The following is a 14,759-nucleotide window of genomic DNA, read 5'->3' on the forward strand; positions in this document are numbered from 1 at the left end:
ACATACAGTGATTCTTGGAGAACAAGAGAGGCAGGCCCAGGGCCCTGTGCTGACATTCTGGGTGGTGGAGTGGGGGAACCAGGTGGAAGACTGGGGGGAAACGTAAGCTAACCCGGGACGGTGGTGAGTGCAATGACATTCCCAGAGCTGGGTGAGAAGGGAAGGGGGAGGAGGAGGGGAGGGGGCTGACTCATGTTCCATTTGCCTTTTGGGAGGTGGGCGTGGAGGACTTGGCCCAAGCCTCCTGCTGGGAGTCCCGTGAGGCCACAGGGCTTTGGTCTTCTCCCTGCAGAGGAAATCCACGCGGAGGTGTGCTACGCAGAATGTCTGCTGCAGAGGGCAGCACTGACCTTCCTGCAGGTAGGAGCCCTCGACCTGCACAGGCAGCCTGGGGGTTTCAGGAGATCCATCACCATGTCTAAGCCAGAAGAGTCTGTAGCAGCCATGATCAGCCCCCGTGTGGTTCAGCCAAGGACTGGGGCTCAGTCGCCCCAACACTCCTGGCCCTGACCAGGCTCAGGGGCAGAGGGGATGGGCTGTACCCCCTCCACACTGAGCACACGCGTTCCCGTCTACTACCAGGATGCACTCCCCTCTCAGGGCTTCTCTTTCCCACTGAGGGTTGTGTGGGTGACAGGCATTGTCACAAAGCCCGCTGTACACTTGATTCATTCAGAAGGCTGACTTATGGCACCTACGCCGGACCAGGCTTTGTGCATCTGTTACCCTGTGTAGTTTTTACATACCTTACACACATAGCTTGTTGGTTTTTACATGCATTTACGTACATTATGTAATCTTCACCTCACAGGCCTCCTCCCTAGGTGGGAGGAGCCACCTTCCCAGGGTCACGTGGTTGGCCAATGGCAGAGCTGGGATTTGAACCCAGGTCTGGTCAACTTGGAGCCCAAGCTCCTCACCACACAGAGGTAATGATGAGAACCATCACCTCGTGATTTTACCAAAAAGCCCGGGCTATAATTATAATGTATAATCATGTAAATATGTGTATTGGGGTGAAGAGGCACATATAAATTCTATTCTCAGGGTGCTGTTTATTTTTGTTAGCTACTTTTCTATCTTTTTGGATCTCAGGTGATTAGAATTCGATTAATCCAAATTCTTCATTAGGATCACCGTAATAATTGCACCATGATGGCCTTTTGTTCGTTTCCTTTATTATTATGCATAATAAATGAACAAACGCCCGGGAACTCCACACCCAACCAGAGAACAATTCTCCTCGCCCCCTGGGCTCCTCCACCCTGTGCCTGCCTGCCTTCCCAGGGGCCACTGCTGCTGCTAGCGTTTGTTTCTCACTTTCCACCTTATTTTTGAAAAATAGGTTTCTCGGCTTCCTATTCATGTATGAGCAGCATATTGCTATGTTTTCGTTGGCTTCGAGCTTCTTAAGGCCTCAAGCTGTGTGGGACTCGCTTTCTTCCCCCAGCCTTGTGGCTGTGTAATGTGCCCTTCTGTGACTATACCAGTGTAGTCATCTGTTCTCCTGCTGAGGGGCATCTGGGCTGTTTCTGGTGCTTGGCTGCGACGCACAGTGCTGCTGTGAACATTCTTGAGGGTGACTTCTGCAGCCCATGTTCATCCGTTTCTCTTGGGTGTGCACCCAGGAGTGGAACCGCTGGGCGGGCTGGAGGTATTGGTGCTTTAAATTACAAATGTGGTAAATACCTACTTGTTGTAAAAAAACACAGGTAGGGCCGGCCTGGTGGCACAGTGGTTAAGTTCGTGCGTTCCACTTCTCGGCAGCCCGGGGTTCACCGGTTCGGATCCCAGGTGCGGACATGGCACCGCTTGGCAAAAGCCATGCTGTGGTAGGCGTCCCATGTATAAAGTAGAGGAAGATGGGCACGATGTTAGCTCAGGGCCGGGCTTCCTCAGCAAAAAAGAGGAGGACTGGCAGTAGTTAGCTCAGGGCTAATCTTCCTCAAAAAAAAAAAACACAAAAAAACGAAAAACACAAACAGCCCAAGCATGAGCATCCTCTTCCTTTCCCACTGTTCCTCCACTGGGGGAGGCACCGTGAATCACTGGGAGTGTGTGGGAGTGTCTCCTCCAGGCCCTTCTGCAAGCACATGGTATGTGTACATGTGAGGCTGTAGAGGGGGATTATGGTCGAGCCATGGGCGTTTTGGTCTTGTTTGGCAAGCAAGACCCTCATCTCAAGTCCCAGGGGCAGGGAGCCTGGTTTGGCTGACCTCTGACCCCATCCCCAGCAGGGCCCCTCATAGAGCTGGGCCTGGGGAGGGGCAGGCGGGACCAGAGCCTTGTGGGATCCTTCTCAGGCCTGTGGCTACCTCTAGGCCCGGCTCTTAGCATCTCTTCCTCCTGCAGGATGAGAATATGGTGAGCTTCATCAAGGGTGGCATCAAAGTTCGCAACAGCTACCAGACCTACAAGTGAGTGGGGCCAGCCGGGGGGCGCCTGGGGCCACAGCATCCACCACCCTGTGCCCCTCAGGCTGCTCTGTGGGAGGTAGAAAGCACTGGCAAGAGACAGGAAGCCTAGAATGCTGTGTGATCTCAGATTTCTGCACCCTTGGGACCTCAGTTTTCTGGAATATTATTCCCCTGGTTTTCTGGGTCTATCTGTTCATTTGTTTCCCCTGAGTGCTTACTCTGTGCCTGACCCTGAGCTAGGGGAAAATAAGACACAGAATCTGCACAAACAGCTTGGTCTGTGCTGGTGGGGGATGGGGGTGGGAAAGACACAAAAACAGTAATTTTGAGAATAGCCACCAAACTCCTACATATCCCTTAAGGCCCTGTCCAAATTCCACTTTCCCCATGAAGCCTTCCTCGACCCCTCCAGTACACAGGGATAGTGTCCACACACACACCCACTCCCCTACCTGGGAGCTCCCCAAGGGCCAGATCATTTCCGTGCCATCTTAGCAGTGGGCCAGGCATAGCCTGTGTTTATGGATGAAAGAATGAGGACTCAGTCCAGAGTACCTTACCCAACATGGTGCTACAATCCTTATCTACACTTCCAAAATCAAAAAAAGCTCTGAAACCTCATGTTTTTCCCCCAAGTTTGGCATTAAAACTAATTTTCCGTTAAAAGTTGACCTGAATTGACTTGAGACTATTTATCATCATCATTTTCCCCATTTCAAGTAACTACTTCCCTGCAGAGACATTGCGAGTTTGATTTCAAGGCATTGCTGGGGTATACCACACCGTGCAGTATATGGGCACCACATTACCTCGTGGGTCTGTGCTGGAATTGTGCCAGGCAACCAGACAAATGTTCTGGCCCCTCCAGTCTCTCCACCACCTGCCAGAGTAATGTTTCCAGAGCACAAACCTTGTCAGGTCACCCCCTGCCAATGGGGCTCCTCTTCGTCTTAGGATAAAGTCCCTGGTCATCGCCGAGTCATTTCTGGGAGCTCTCCCTGCCCACCTGGCCACACCTCCAACCCCCTCTGCCTCAGACATTTGGACCTTTCCTCAGTTCTTCAAACATACGAAGCTCATTCCTGCTTCAGGGCCTTTGGACATGCTGTTTTCTCTGCCAGGAACACTCTTTCTGCACCAGGCTAAGCCCTCCGCATCCCTCAGATTTCAGCTCAAATGTCAGCTCCTCAGAGAAGCCTTCCCTGGACCCAAGACTAGGTCAGGCCCCAGGGTTCCTGTCCTTTGAGGCCCTCCTCACCCTCACAGAACTCAAAGGGCTCCATCCCCTAGAGTGGGAGAGTTGTGAGGACAGCAGCGTGGTGGCTTTGCACCCTGCTGTCCCCAGTGCCTGGCACAGAGAGGTCTCAGTCTGTGTTTGCTGATTGAAAGCCCTCTGGATGCTCATGGGCCCGGACGGAGCCTCTCTCCTGCCCTGGGAGGGCTGGAATATGGGCTCTGCGCAGTTGGTGACCAGGAGAAATAGGGTTGGGTTCCAACCAAGAGACCCCAGGAAGGCGGAGGGGGTGTTGGAGTTAGCCCAGTGGTTCTCAGCGAGGGGCATTTTGCCCCCGTGAGGCATTTGGCAATGTCTGGAGACGTTGGTTGCCACACCTGGGGGGAGGTTGCTCCTGGCATCTAGTGGGTGGAGGCCAGGGATGCTGCTAAACATCCTGTGATGCGCAGGACAACACTCGCACCCGAACAGTCATCCAGCCTAAAATGTCAGCAGTGCCCAGGTTGAGAAACTGTTCTAGACAGAATGCAGAGCATGAGCAAGTCCTAGACGCTGGACAAGGCAGGTGCACTGGGGCCGATATGGCTGAAATTCAGGGGCAAGGAACGTGTTATTATGGTGGGAGATGAGGTTATGTTTTCCTCGAGTATCAGCTCTCTGGCTCACCAGAACCGCTATAATTCTACCACCAGTGGGTTCTGAGATCAGCTGGGAGTCAGGGGTAACCTTAGGCCCCAGCTGGAAAGGGATCCAGCCCTCACTGTGTACCTGAGGCAGGACTTTGCCTCCCTCTGTAGGGAGCTGGACAACCTCGTGCAGTCCTCCCAGTACTGCAAGGGAGAGAACCACAGGCACTTTGAAGGAGGGGTGAAGCTCGGTGTGGGAGCCTTCAACCTGGTGAGTGGGAGTGCCCCTCCCCCTGTCCGCAGTGTCTGGGCCCCTGCATGTCCCTGCCCTACCCACGGTCTCTGCTGGGATGCTGTACTGGGCCTTGTGCTGCCCTGGGGCCCAGTGATGAAGCAGACGTGTCGCCAGCCTGGGGGGATCACAGCCGGGGTGGGGTTGGCGATGGGTGCTGGCGCTGCCTCCGGGATCCCTTTGATGCATTCTTTCCCAGCTCAGGTGGAAAGGTTGAAATCCACCATGGTGGCAGTATCTATAGCACCAGAAATTGACAAACGCAATAAACCAGGGCCCGTCCCCTGGAGAGCTGGTGGTTAAACATTGACCAGTGGCCAGGAAGGAGACAGGCCTGGAGACAGCGGATGACCACCAGGGAACAGAGCCACTGCCCTGGGGGAGTTGGGGAAGGTTTCATGGAGGGGAGAGTATTTGAGGCTGGATCTAGGAGGACGCATGGGTGGGGGAAGTTTGCCAGGGGGCCAGGGCATTCCAGGCGGAGGGAGCACTGTGGGCTGAGGCGGGGAGGCTCAGAAGAGCTGGGGCTGCTCCTGGATGATTAGACTCCTGGCCCTGGTGGCCAGGGACCTCTCCGGAAGTGTGTGTAGCAGGGAGTGCCTCTCTCCCCTCTAGACAAAGCCTGTTCGAAGAGCAGGCCCTGGGTTGGGGGTCCCTACCCCACTCTGGGTTGCGGTTTCCTCGTTTGTAAAATGGGAACAGTGATCCTGGCCCAGGTGCTGAGAGATACAAGCTGCAAGGTGCGTGGGATGCTTTAGCAGGTCATAGCCCCACAGTCCTGGGGTCAAGAACTATCTCCACCTCTGATAAGCTGGCGGCCTTGGATGTATCCTGTCACTTATCGGTGCCTCTCTTTCCCCAGCTTTCGAAAGGGGCGGTAATCCCTTCTTTGCAGGACTGTTCTGAGGGTCAGACGCAGTGCCGGAGCCCCTGGGATTCAGTGTACTTTAACAGCCGCTAACGGTTGCGTGCAGGCCCGTATGTGCTTCACCTACGGTCATCTGATCCATCCGCGCAGCACCCCTGTGAGGAGGGCGCTATTGTTCTTCCCATTCTGCACACGAGGAAACTGAGGCATAGAGGGCATATGTAACTCGCCCAAGGTGACCCAGCTGCGAGTGGTGAGACGAGGATGTAGATGCAGTCTGTTCCTAACTGTCACACGGTGGTGCCTCTCTATCCGGGGAAGTTGGCTTTCCAGGAAACCCAGGGCCTCCTTGTGGACATTCCAGAGGCAGGGCCTGCACCCCTGGCTCCTCCCAGGACTCGGAAGGTTTGGGGAGTGGGAGGGCAGCCCCTGACCCTTCCCGTGCCCACCCGCCTCTGTTTCTGCAGACGCTGTCCATGCTTCCTACTAGGATCCTGCGGCTGCTGGAGTTCGTAGGGTTTTCAGGAAATAAGGTACCACCTGCCTTCTGGGGCCCCCGACTTGCTCAGCCCCAGGACTGGTACTTGGCTGACAGAGTGGGGCTGAGGGGCTGCGGGGCCTCAGTGCCAGTACTGCCCCAGCCCCCCTTGGTGTGTGGCCCTGGACAAGGCCCAAACCTCTCTGGATCTCCGGCTCCTCTGCAGTCAAAGGGGGCTGGTAATCCCCACCTGGCCTCTCACAGGGGGGTGAGGCTCTAGGGTAAGGATGGGTGTGAAGGACGACTCTGTGCGATGGCCTGGGATCATGTTTCTGAGCCTGACAGGTATCAGGAAGACCTTGAGCAAGTCCCTTCCCCTGGGACCATGTTCTGGGCTGAGAGATGCCCAAGGGAAGCCCTACTGTGCATCAGACCTCGAGGGTAGAAACCAGAGGACTCAAGCCCCCAGAGGCTTTACTGAGGGCAGGAACCTGAGCAGCAGGTAGCAGATCCGGGAGGGCTCCCTGGAGGAGGAGGCCCAGTGTGGTGGAAGGAGCATTGGCCTGGAAGTCAGGTGCCCTAGGTCAGTGCAGCCTCGTCCCCTTTTCCCTGTGACTCTGAGCACATCCCGCCCTCCTCTGGGCCTCTCTTCAGTAAAACAAGGGGCATTTTTTTTTTTAGATCAGATCAGTTTTTCAAACTTGGACTTTCTCTGGCCCTTCCTGATTTTTGCCATGTCCACCGACCTCTTTGTTGTTATTAATGTATTATTTTTCTCAAAAGCGGCTCATATTTTTTACTTAGAGATACTTAAAGGAAACGTTGCTATGCGGAAACCCTGTTATTTGGCGTGGTAAGCACCCACCCTCACAATGACCCTGTGAGGCCACAGGGGTCTGAGGAGGGCCCGGCCGGACCGTGCGGTCTGCTGAGGCCGAGGAGGGGAGCTCAGAGCGTACCCGCCCAGGGCCGAGGCTCGCTCCTGGACACCGTCACAAGGACGGATGGAGAGCTGAGAAGGGGAGACCCTCACTTGGCACTCTGCCTCGCGCCTGTCCGTGGCCCTGTGAAATCCTGGCTGCTGTCTGCAGCCCATGGCCCAGCGCCGTTCCCAGGAGATGCCGGCCCAAGGCTCCGGGGGCCCCGTTCGCTTTTGCTTTCCCAGGAAGGCCCCTGGTTGTGAGTAGGATTTCAGGATGATGACAGGAGAGAAGAGCACGAGAAAGGCCCAGAGGTGGGACAGTGTGGCCTGTGGCAGGAAGAGGGCGGCGAGGCCAGAGTGGGGGACCTCCAGCAGCAGCCGCAGCTTTGATTCTGTCCTGCAGGCAGGGAGCTGTGGAGGGCTTGAGGCCGGGGTGAGGCAGGTCAGATCTGTCTATGAGGAAGCGCACGAACGCCCTGGAGGACAGAGAGAGGGGCAGAGACTGCAGGCCCTGATACAAGTGGGGTCTGGCCTCTTGCTCCTCCCCTGCCAGGCTCTGGAGCATCCTCCTCCAGGAAGCCTTCCCAGACTGCAGTCCTCGTGGCCCCATCTGTACCCTGAGCCTGTGGTTAGGATTCTCTGCCAGCTTTTCTTTCCTCTTCCCCCATCAGATGTGGGGCTGCTCAGGGCCTCAGCGCCCACCCTGTGGGGGGAGTGGGAGGGGCAGGGTAGTGGGGGAGGGGGGCGGGTGCTACCTGGAGTCCAGCACTCTCCTGCCTCTGCTCCAGCAGCATTGTCCTCACAGCTGCCCAGTGACCTCCCAGGCCCTGCCGCTTGCTGGGTCCCAGGGTGGGCCCCGGGGCACTCAGGCCCCGCTGGCCTCAGCCGGTCCCCTCTTTCCGCAGGACTACGGGCTGCTGCAGCTGGAGGAGGGTGCCGCGGGCCACAGCTTCCGCGCCGTGCTCTGCGTCATGCTGCTGCTCTGCTACCACACCTTCCTCACCTTCGTGCTGGGTAGGGGCGCCCGGGCCGAGTGCTGGGGCCTCTGGGGTTGGGCTGGCCCTGAGGGCAAGGGTGAGATGGCGAGGGGCTGCAGACCCTCCTCGGCCCCGGACTGGGGATGGGGCACTGAGACGAGACACAACAGATGCGCATCAGCTGTCCTGGGGCCTGGCTTTCTGACCGCTCGCTTCCTCACGGTGTGACCGGGTTCCAACCTCAGTTTTCTCGTCTGTGAAATGGGGATGGGCTTGCCCACCTTTTGGAGGGTGTGAGGACGCTGTAGGCAGGCTGGCCTTTGGGGTCCCTGGCCCAGCCTTGGTGGGCATGGGCTCTTGGTTAGTGAGCCCTGTGGTATGCTGGGGATGAAACTGGTGCCTCATATGCCCCTGGAGATGGGAGGATTATTTCACAGAGGGGGAAGGGGAGCCCCTGAGAAGCCCCTGGTAGGTTGCTGGGAGGATCACGGGCCGGTGTGGTGACGTGTGTTGTCCCCCTGCCGCCTTCAGGCACCGGGAATGTTAACATCGAGGAGGCAGAGAAGCTCCTGAAGCCCTACCTGAAGCGATACCCTAAGGTGAGCCCCCTTCCTACCAGACCCCCGTGGCCCAGCGCCCTCTGGATCCCCGTGGCCCAGTGCCCTGTGGACCCTCATGGCCCACCTGCCCTGTGGACCCCCGTGGCCCAGTGCCCGGTGGACCCCTGCGGACCACATGCCTGTCATTGCAGGGCGCCATCTTCCTGTTCTTTGCAGGGCGGATTGAAGCCATTAAAGGCAATGTTGACGCAGTGAGTAACGGGGGTCTGGGCTGGTGCTGGAGACCCTTGGGGTCCCCAGGTCAGCAGGAAGACACTCGCAGACATACTCAGGGACAAGGCAGACTCGGGGGAGGGCCCCGAGTGAGAACCAGCAAGAGAGCAGGGGCGGGAGAGGCACCTCCTGCTGAGAGTGTGGGAAGACAGGAGGAGGAAGCATTTGTGGTGAGCAGGCCACCTTCCTGGAGAGGGAGGTCCTCAAGGGAGGCAGTGAGGTAGGAAGACCCACTTGTTGGGGGTGTGCTGAAAGGCCGGAACCTGGCGAACGGAGTGGTGGTGCCCTGGGGAGGCTGGCCCCCTGAGGGCCTGGCTAGGGAGTCTGGACTCCCGAGGTGGGAGCAGCCACCGAAGGGCTGCGGGAGGGGAGGGTCAGGGTCCTGGCAGCATCCCCAGCAGGCGGCCGGGGCCCAGGACAGACTTGACCGCGTGGAGTTCAGGGGTCTCCAGCTGGCCCTGGCTGTGCTTCCTCGGGCAGCAGGACAGATGCTCCAGGTCCTGGTCCCTTCGTGGGGGCTACTGGAACTTTTGGGGTTTGCTCTGAGGCATAGACATTATCATATCACTTTAATATGAACAGTTTCTACTGCCTATTGTCCCTCCATTATAGCTCAATCCTGTCCTTTCATTTTGTGCTGAAAGACTAGGGTCCCAGAGAGGGGCAGTAACCGGGCCTAAGGTCATGTAAGACCTGGGGCAGAACAAGGATCGGAGGCCAGATCCTCGTTTCCCCACTGTTGCACCCCTGCCCCCTGAGCCTGGCACAGGGCTTGGACCACTGTGCGCTGGAGGAGGCTGGACCTGCTGTGGGGTTGGGCAGGGGCCGGGGTGGGGGGCACCCACCGAGGCTGATCAGCAGGTGCCCACAGGCCATCCAGCGGTTCGAGGAGTGCTGTGAGGCCCAGCAGCACTGGAAGCAGTTCCACCACATGTGCTACTGGGAGCTGATGTGGTGCTTCACCTACAAGGGCCAGTGGAAGATGGCCTACCTGTACGCCGACCTGCTCAGCAAGGAGAACTCCTGGTCCAAGGTGGGCTGACCCCGTGTGTTTGAGGGACCTGGCCAACCCAGACTGGCCACAAGCCCCTAGACCCTGGCCAGTCTAACTGGCCCTAACGGGACACAGATGTCTCAGCAGGAATTTAAAAAGAACCACAAATTCTAATAGGACTCAGGGCCGGAAGGAACCAAAGAGAAACTTTATGACTACAATGTGTTAGTCGAGATTTTAAGTCACAAAGGTCAGCAACGTGGCTCACACTGTCTAGGTGAGTGCTGTCCACAGAACTTCCTGTTATGGTGGAAATGTTTTATTTCTGCACCGTCCAGTGTGGTAGCCACCAGCCAGATGTGTACACTGAGCACTTGAAATGTGCCTAGTGCAACTGGGAAACTGGATGTTTTAAATTTTATTTAATTTTAATTAACATTTAAATTTTAAGTCACGTAGGGCTAATGGCTACCATGTTGGACTATGCAGATCTAAAACACAAGAGGCTCATTGGTTCATATAACTGAAAATTCTAGGCACATCTGGCTTCAGGTAGGGCTGGATCTAGGAATTCAAATTAAATCATCTGAGCTTGGTTTTCTATCTGTGGCTGTGCTCTCCTCTACGGCATCTTTGTTGTGTAGGGAGGTTCTCTCCATGGAAAAGGCGGGGTGGCCATGGGCTGCCTGCCCCTAACTCACATCTTCTTTTGGTTTCAACCAAAGCCCCATAGTGGAGTCTCATTGGTGTGGCATAGATTGCATGTCAGTGCCTGGAAACAGAGGGTGGGAAGATTCCTCAAGGATTAGGAGTAGGAGAGGGGTGGATCCCCAGAAGAAAAATGAGGTGATGTCCCCAGAAGAAGTGTTGGCAGCGGGGGGCGGGGGGGGGGCATTAAAGAGATGCCATGTAGGCAAAACCAAGCAAAACAGGTGCCTATCGTAGCTGAAAACTTAGAACATCATGGGAAGTCGTGAAATAAGAATTAGTCATATCATCGTAGTAATGATAGTACAGAATTCTGAACCATGAGCCTTAGAATCATCCAGATCATCAGAAAGCATCTAATCTGGTATTGGCAAATACATAGCACATATGTCTCAATGCCATTTTCCCTTGCCCACAGCAGATGTGCTGATCAGGCCTGGTACTCTTTCCCGTAGCCCGCCTGTGACCTTAGAAGCCTTCTCCATACTACACTCCAGGCAGCCCGTAGAAATGATCTGAGTGGGCACATGTCATCCCTATCTAGTCCATATTTCTCGTGCCATGCCCCCCAACCCCCCCCCCCCCGCCCCCGCATGGAAGTCCTTTTCCAGTATCCCTGCTAGAGACCAAACTGAAAGGAAATTCTCTGGGTCTGGGGCCCGCAGGGCTCGGGGAGGAGCAGCTTTTGCTGAGCTGTGTGCCCAGCACTTGCCGTTTCCTCCACGCTATACCCAGTGAGGTGGAAATTATTATCTCCATCAGGCGTGTGAGGGACGCTGAGGCTAAAAGAGGGTATGTGACTTCCTGGCCCACACAGCTGTCGGTGACAGACACAGATCTGTGTGACTCGATGGCCTCTGCTTTTCCCTTGCTTCTCAGGTCCTCCTGAGGAGGGCTGGCTTGCCTTGAGACCACCCTGCTGTTGAAGGCTCTGCCTCGGGCCCAGCCGCTCTGGGCCCGGCGTCCATTTGTCATCACCTTCCACTCCCAACAAGAACGCAGCCTCAGGGAGAGCCATTCTGAATGAAAGTGACCTAGAAGCCTTCCTGTGGAGTGAGGCAGGCAGCAGGTCCACCTGCACAGGAAGAAGCCTGGGCTGGCTGCACAGCTGCTGGGAGAAGTAGAGGGGTGCCAGGCCTCCCAGGTGTCAGGAAGCCTGGCTGTGGGTCAGCTCAGTCTCCAGCTTGCTGTGTGACCTTGGGGAGGTCAGCCTCTCTTGCTGCAACGCTTTCCTCAGAAGGGTTTCCTGTGAAAGGCAGGCTGAGCCCCCGAGATCTGGGGCCTCGTTCATTCCTAATCTCTAGCACTTGGCCTCCATAGGGTCCGCCAACTTCCAGCTCTAGGGACTTGGCCTGTGGCCATTGCCATATGCTCCGGCCCTCTGCACAGCATCCCTCTCTGCCTGGACTATCCCCACTTGTCACTGTGGAGCCTTCATTTTCCCCCAGTACTTGCAGCTTGAGATGGCCAGAAACAAGGTGGTGACAGCTGTGCTCAGTGCTGTAGAGGGGGAACTGAAGGGAAGCTCGGAGGCAGCCCAGCCAAGAGGACAAGGAAGGCTTCTGGAAGAGGAGACTTCTGAACTGAGTCTTGAAGGAGGAGTTGGGAGGCAGTGAAAGGACACCCTAGTCTGAGAGAACAGCAGGGCAAGGCTGGGGTGCTGCCAAGAGGTTGCGTCTCCAGGGAGCACGATTTGTGGGTGGGGGTGCAGGGGGCCTGCAGAGGGACCCTTCCTCCTCTAAGCCACTCACTGTTAGCTTCTGGAGGACAAGGACTGTTTGACTGCGCAGACCCTGGTAGAATAAGCCAGCAAAATAAATGTGTGGAATCAAGGGGCAAACAGGCAGATAACCCTGGGAGACAAGACTTCCACCAGGGGAATTGGCTGCTGTTTTCCATCAGTGTGGCCCCATAACATCCCTCGATAACTTGGACTCCATGGCTCTCACAACTCTAGGTCACTGCACCCACCCTAACTCCTAGTGACTCAGTGGGGGGAGCTGTCAGAGGGGAGCAGGAGAAGGCTCTTAGTAGAAGCCAGTGGATGAGCCTGGCAGAGAAGGGACGGTGGCATCCCAGGCAGAGGGACAGCACAGGCAACGGCCTGGGGTGAGTTGAAGGAGTGATGGAGAAGAAATGGCAGCAGAGGAGCGAGAAAGCAGGTCATGAGGGCCCTGAGTGGCTGTTTGCGCTTCAGTCTGACGGTGGGGGAGCCCTTGATGCTTGTGGCTTAGATCTGTGCTTTAGAAATAATCCCTCCCACGGTTACTGGACAACCCCATGTGCCAGGTCCTGTTCTAGGCCAGGACATACAACAGCGGACAAAGCAAAGACCCCATCTCGAGGCTCATGTTCTAGTGGGAAGAGAGACAAGAAACACCCAAAGAAATAGATGTCAGTAAATACAGTGTCAGGTTCCCGTGAGGGTGCAGGGGGGTCAAGGGAGGCCTGAGAAACACCAGAATGAAGTGAGGAGCAACCATGTGGGTATCTCAGTGAAGAGCAGAGGGCGCTGTAGATGCGAGGGCGGGGAGGGGGAGCTGAAGGTGAGAGCGTTTGAGGTATACTAGAAACAGGAGTGTGGCTAGAGTGATGTGAGTGAGGGGGAGACTGTAGGAGTGTCGCTGGAGAGGAAACTGGGAGAGATGGGACAGGGTCTCATGACCTCACGACACGGAGTTTGGCTTTTATCCCAAGTGTGGTGTGCTGTCATGAGAAGATTTTGGGGAGGGACTGACGGCGTGTGACTTAAAGAGATCAGAGTGATGGTGGTGTGGGAAATGGCTTACAGGGGGCAGGAGGGGGACCGGGGGGGGATCTGCAGGAGACCTCATGGACTAGGACAGCAGGAAGACATCCCTGGTGGCCTGGGGCAGGGAGACGGTGTGGAGGCTGGTGCGGTCATGGAGGAGAGAGAGAGGGCATGGCCAGTGGGATTCAGGAGCTGGATAGGAGGTAAAATCATGAGGCCTTGGTGACTCAGCGCCAGGGCGGAAGAGGGAGAAGGCAAGGATGACACCAGGAGGTTGAAGATGGGATGGAGAACAGGTTTCAGCAAGGGGAGATTCTGCCCACCACACCCTGCAAAGACCGGCTTTTCCTCATTTTGTGAAGGGCAGGCTGAGGTGCTGAGGGCAGAGTAGAACTGAGAGTGGCCCTGGGCGCCAGCAGGGGTGGGGCTGCCAGGTGGAGCTGCGTTCCGCCTTCTGCAGAGACCAGACTCCAGGATGTCCTGCTCCTGCTCCTCCTCCACCCGGTACACTTCTTTCTTGGCTACAGGCAGGCAGTAGTTCCTTGGCAGCACCTCTAGGAGGCAGAGCTGTAGTTCAAGGCTCGGCCACTGGAGGGCAGCACAGAGCCAAGCTCCTCGCTGGAACTCATGGGGCAGGGGCGCGGCTTTCAGGATGGAACTGCAGGGGGTGGGGGGCGGGTGCGGAGCGAGGCCGGGTGGTCTCTGCACGGCCACGCCTTACCTGTCAGGGGTGGCTGTGGATCCAGTGGGCGAGGACCTGGCTTGAAGCCGCACAAACCTGGGGTCATGCCCAGCTCTGCCCCTGGCGGCTCTGCGGTCCCAGGAAGCAGAGGTGGGGTATGGATTCCTTTCTGGCATTGTCTCTGGGGTCAAGTGAGGTGATGTATGTAAAGTGCCTGACACTTAGTAAGGCAGTTCCACCGAGAGACCCTGAGCTGAGCCCTGACCCAGGGCCCTGTGTGCTGTCCTGGCCTCACACCTCTCCTTTTACGCATCTCATGCTTTATACTACTCATTTTATCTTACTTACTCACATCTCTGCTCCTCGCTGGCTTTGTTCAGGCTGTTCCCCGTGCTGGAAGGTCCTTTCTTGGGTCTCTGTGAATCTTCTCATTGGCCTTCACGGGCCCTGTCTGGAGTAGTTGTTTCCCAGAAGCCCTTGCTGCCCTGTCCTTGTGTCGCCGTCCTGCACATCCACTATGGTTTGGGTCTTTCTGCTGCTTCACAGTGAAGAGGGTAGCTGCCCTGGACCCACCCTGGGTTTAATTTCCAGTTCAAGTCCCCAGGCTGCCTCACCCTCGATGTCTCCCCCGGGGCTTGGGGATAATGTTAGCTGCTCTGCTGGGCCATACTGAGGTCCGAATGCGGCATCTGTGGCAGGCCGGGGCTGCGGCGGAGGGCGGGCTGTCACCGCTGACTTGCTCTGCCTTGCACAGGCCACCTACATCTACATGAAGGCCGCCTACCTCAGCATGTTTGGGAAGGAAGACTGCAAGCCGTTTGGGGATGACGAAGTGGAGTTGTTTAGGTGGGTCCTACTGTTTCAGCCCCGTCCTAGGCCTCAGCCAGGCTCTGCCCACAGCCATCCTGAGCTGTGGGCACCTGGAGGGAGGCGGTGGGCTTGTCGTCTCCCCTGGCCCTGAGCTCCCTGACCCTCC

The 14,759-nt window shown here is 56.7% G+C and overlaps 1 protein-coding gene across 11 annotated transcripts in view; it reads left to right on the forward strand.

Moving 5' to 3' along the window:
- The window catches only part of TTC39A (tetratricopeptide repeat domain 39A), a 52,227-nt gene that overhangs the window by 30,205 nt on the left and 7,263 nt on the right, over window positions 1-14,759 (forward strand). For all 11 annotated transcript variants that reach the window (XR_011436354.1, XM_023630091.2, XM_023630114.2 and 8 more), the window contains exons 5-13: window positions 293-360; window positions 2,353-2,417; window positions 4,449-4,548; window positions 5,905-5,970; window positions 7,743-7,851; window positions 8,346-8,413; window positions 8,566-8,625; window positions 9,519-9,680; window positions 14,538-14,629. Coding sequence is in view for 10 of the 11 variants with exons in the window: in XM_023630091.2 (XP_023485859.2) it covers window positions 293-360; window positions 2,353-2,417; window positions 4,449-4,548; window positions 5,905-5,970; window positions 7,743-7,851; window positions 8,346-8,413; window positions 8,566-8,625; window positions 9,519-9,680; window positions 14,538-14,629 (790 nt within the window). In the remaining variant the exon portion in view is untranslated. The remainder of the gene's footprint in view (window positions 1-292; window positions 361-2,352; window positions 2,418-4,448; window positions 4,549-5,904; window positions 5,971-7,742; window positions 7,852-8,345; window positions 8,414-8,565; window positions 8,626-9,518; window positions 9,681-14,537; window positions 14,630-14,759) is intronic.

Source organism: Equus caballus, chromosome 2 (assembly GCF_041296265.1).
Source record: "Equus caballus isolate H_3958 breed thoroughbred chromosome 2, TB-T2T, whole genome shotgun sequence".
Lineage (NCBI taxonomy): Eukaryota > Metazoa > Chordata > Mammalia > Perissodactyla > Equidae > Equus > Equus caballus.